Below are 3464 nucleotides of genomic sequence, written 5' to 3'. Positions count from 1 at the left end.
AGTCTGAGTGGGGCTGCAGCCAAATGGTACAATCAGCTGAGTCGTACCCAAGTTAAATCGTGGAGAGACCAAGTACAGGCCTTCATGAAGCAGTATGGCCATGTGACAGACATAGTGCCCGATCGGATCACGCTACAGAACATTGAGAAAAAGCCAAACGAGAGTTTCAGGTAGTATGCTCAGAGGTGGAGGGAAGTCGCTACCTAAGTTCAACCACCGCTCTTGGAAAAAGAGACGACTATGCTTTTCATCAACACCTTGAAAGTGCCTTTTATCAATCATATGTTGGGAGGCACGACAAAGAGTTTCACTGACAAAGTGATGTCCAGTGAAATGATTGAGAATACGATAAGGAGTGGAAAAATAGAGGCTGGGGAGAGCATCAGGAGGTCAGCTCCGAAAAAAAGAGAAAATAAGGTCGGCAATGTGAGCATGGGTCATGTAAAACCAATCACAGTTAATCAACCAAGAACGACAGTCACCGGCTAGTAAGCTTCGTCAAGACATGAACCCAATACAAAGCAGAATACGGAGAAGCCCTAGTTTACTACTATGCACATGTTGTATCCCCGTTCTACTTAAAACCGTTGCAGCCTCCATACCCCAAATGGTATGATACAAGTGCCCAATGTGAATATCATGCGGGCGTTGCAGGACACTTGATTGAGAATTGCACTTCTTTCAAAAGAGTGGTCGAAAGGCTCATCAACTTGGGTGTTGTCAAGTTCGATGAGATGCCTAACGCAGAAAACCCATTATCCAATCATACTGTTAATGGGGTAAACGTGGTAGTCGAGAATATGAGAAGGAGAGTTAAGTTGGATGTAGCGGAGGTGAGAACTTCGATGAGGGAGGTTCTGAAGAAGATGGTAGGAAGAGGTCTAGTCATACAAGACTTTGGGAGTAAGTCCCGAGAAGTAGGGAACTATTTTGAGTTCCACGGAGATGAGGACCATGAGATAGAAACATGTAATGAATTCAAGGCCCTGGTACAGGGTCTAATGGACAACAAGGAGATGGAGTTCTTCGAGTTCGCTGAAGAGAAACATGTGTGCGTCTCAGAGGAGGGGCTAATAAAGAAGGTCTATGAAGTCAATCACCCAGTGGTGATCATTTCACGACCGGGAATAAATAAAGTTGGAGCAAGAACGACGCCAAAAGTGGTGATTCAGAAACCGGCAGCTTTTCCTTATAAGGATAACAAAAGGGTGCCTTGGAGTTATAATTGTAATGTGACATTGCCAGGAGATGGAAGGTTGGCCAGCACACCAAATACAAAAGCCAAGCTTGTAAAAAAGAAGTTTCTGATGTTTGAACAAGGGGAAGGAAGGACAAAACCACTGGTTAATAAACCAGTAACAACGGATAAAGCTAAAAAATTTCTGAAGTTCCTAAAGCATAGTGAATATAGTATTGTGGAGCAGTTACACAAGCAGCCAGCTCGCACCTCGGTACTAGCCTTGCTAAAAAATTTGGAGGCACACCGTAATGCATTGATGAAAGTGTTGAATGAAACTTATGTTGCTGAAAACATTTCAGTGAACAAGCTGGACCGTCTCGTCAGCAATATTAGCCCTGACAACTTCATTTCTTTCAGCGATGATGAAATACCGCCAGGTGGTACGGGGTCCACCAAGGCTTTGCACATCACTACCTGGTGCAAAGGATATACACTACCGGGGGCATTAATTGACAATGGGTCGGTACTGAATGTCTTACCCCTATCTACATTGAACAAGTTACCCATAGATAGCTCTCACATGAAGATATGCCAGAACATAGTGAGAGCATTCGATGGCACAGAGAGGAAAGTAATGGGTGGGATTGAGATTCCCCTTCAGATTGGACCCAACACATATGAGGTAGACTTTCTCGTGATGGACATTAGGCCTTCTTATAATTGTTTACTGGGGAGGCCTTGGATTCACTCAACGGGAGTAGATCCATAATCTTTTCACCAGAAGCTGAAGCTGGTGACGGAAAGTCGGCTGATAACTATAAATGCAGAGGAAGACATTATCGCATCTGTTACTAGTGATGCGCCGTACATCGAGAATAATGATGAAGCAATAGAGTGCTCTTTTCAGTCGTTAGAGTTCATAAGTGCAACTTTTATCACCGATGGAGGCAAGGTCCCAATGCCAAAAATATCAGGAGCCACGACGATGGGCCTACGACCAACGATAGGAAAATGAGCATTGGCTGGAAGGGGACTTGGAAAATATCTTCATGGACGGGTCAAAGTGCTGGGATTAGTTGGCAAGTGGGATCTTTTTGGTTTGGGGTATAGGCCAGACGCCAGACAGAAGAAGGAAGAGCTAGTGAGGAAATAAGAGAGACGAAGGGCATGATTGAATGGGGTAGAGGTCAAGTGGGAATCAATGACCTTCCCCCATATTCCAATACGTTCGTGACAGGAGGAATTATGCATCTTAAATTAGAGATGACAGGAGAAAAGACAACTGAAGGTTCGATGAGCAATTTGAGCATCAACACCATATCGGAGGAAAGGGCGATAAAAAGAAACTTATCAGGCATCCGCCATTATGAGCTTGGAAGTATCCTGAATAATTGGACTGCGAAGGAAATTCCTGTAGGTTTTAGAGCTAATACAGAGTAATATTCAGAACACACTTATTGTTTTAAGCCTAGAAACAATAAGAATATTTTGTGAAGTAGGCTCTTGTTCAAACACCTTTTATTTTCAATAAGAAATGCATTTTTCATATCTCATCTTACCCAAATCCTCGTTCATATTCTCATCATATTCATAATCATGCCATACAAATAAGCCACCCTTAGATTCATTCTCTAGATATTTTTTTTGTGTTGTAATAGGTCTCCAGATATTGATGTCACGAGCAACACTGTTACAGACTCAAAATCTCTTTTCGAGCCAGATATGTGCTTAGAGGGATCTCAAGATTTTGAAGATGACGAAGAATGTGGGTTATCTCTTGATTTGTTAAAGATGGTAGAACGGGAAGAGAAGCAAATTCTACCCCATAAAGAGACGACCGAGAATGTGACTTTAGAAGAAGGGAAATAAGTGAAAACTAGAACTTGAATAACTGAGGAAGTAAGACGAGACCTCATTAAACTGCTACAAGAGTTTAAAGATGTCTTCGCGTGGTCGTATCAGGACATACCTGGGTTAAACGCCAACATTGCGGTACATCGTGTCCCCATAAAAGAGGAGTACAGGCCTGTTCAATAAAAGCTTCGAAGGATAAGACCCGATGTTGTAGTAAAAATAAAGGAAGAGGTCAAGAAGCAATTCGACGCTGATTTTTTGCAAGTGGTGAATTACTCAGAATGGGTTGCCAATGTTGTCATTGTCCCTAAGAAGGATGGAAAAGTTGGGATGTGTGTGGATTACAGAGACCTAAACAAGGCCAGCCCAAAGGAGAATTTATCGTTGCCCCACATTGACACGCTAGTGGATAACACGGCGGGTTACTCTT

General features: G+C 42.9%; 1 protein-coding gene across 1 annotated transcript; it reads left to right on the top strand.

Moving 5' to 3' along the window:
- Positions 1-240: 240 nt before the first annotated feature.
- Positions 241-3049, top strand: LOC107926181 (uncharacterized). The gene is made up of 5 exons (XM_016856975.1): positions 241-441; positions 594-1862; positions 1962-2132; positions 2291-2616; positions 2839-3049. The coding sequence occupies exons 1-5, from the start codon at positions 241-243 to the stop codon at positions 3047-3049; spliced, it is 2178 nt and encodes a 725-aa protein (XP_016712464.1).
- The last annotated feature ends 415 nt before the right edge of the window (positions 3050-3464 follow it).

This window comes from Gossypium hirsutum, chromosome A08 (genome assembly GCF_007990345.1).
Source record: "Gossypium hirsutum isolate 1008001.06 chromosome A08, Gossypium_hirsutum_v2.1, whole genome shotgun sequence".
Lineage (NCBI taxonomy): Eukaryota > Viridiplantae > Streptophyta > Magnoliopsida > Malvales > Malvaceae > Gossypium > Gossypium hirsutum.
The sequence above is the reverse complement of the archived record's forward strand: the minus strand, read 5'-3'. Positions and strand labels throughout refer to the sequence as shown.

Excerpts from the sequence above, each read along its gene's own strand:
- LOC107926181 (XM_016856975.1), top strand. The coding sequence starts at position 241 with ATGCTTTTCATCAACACCTTGAAAGTGCCTTTTATCAATCATATGTTG. Across the intron at positions 442-593 it reads GCAATGTGAGCATGGGTCAT|CCTCCATACCCCAAATGGTA; the intron begins GTAAAACCAATC and ends AAACCGTTGCAG. Across the intron at positions 1,863-1,961 it reads TTGGACCCAACACATATGAG|AAGCTGAAGCTGGTGACGGA; the intron begins GTAGACTTTCTC and ends TCTTTTCACCAG.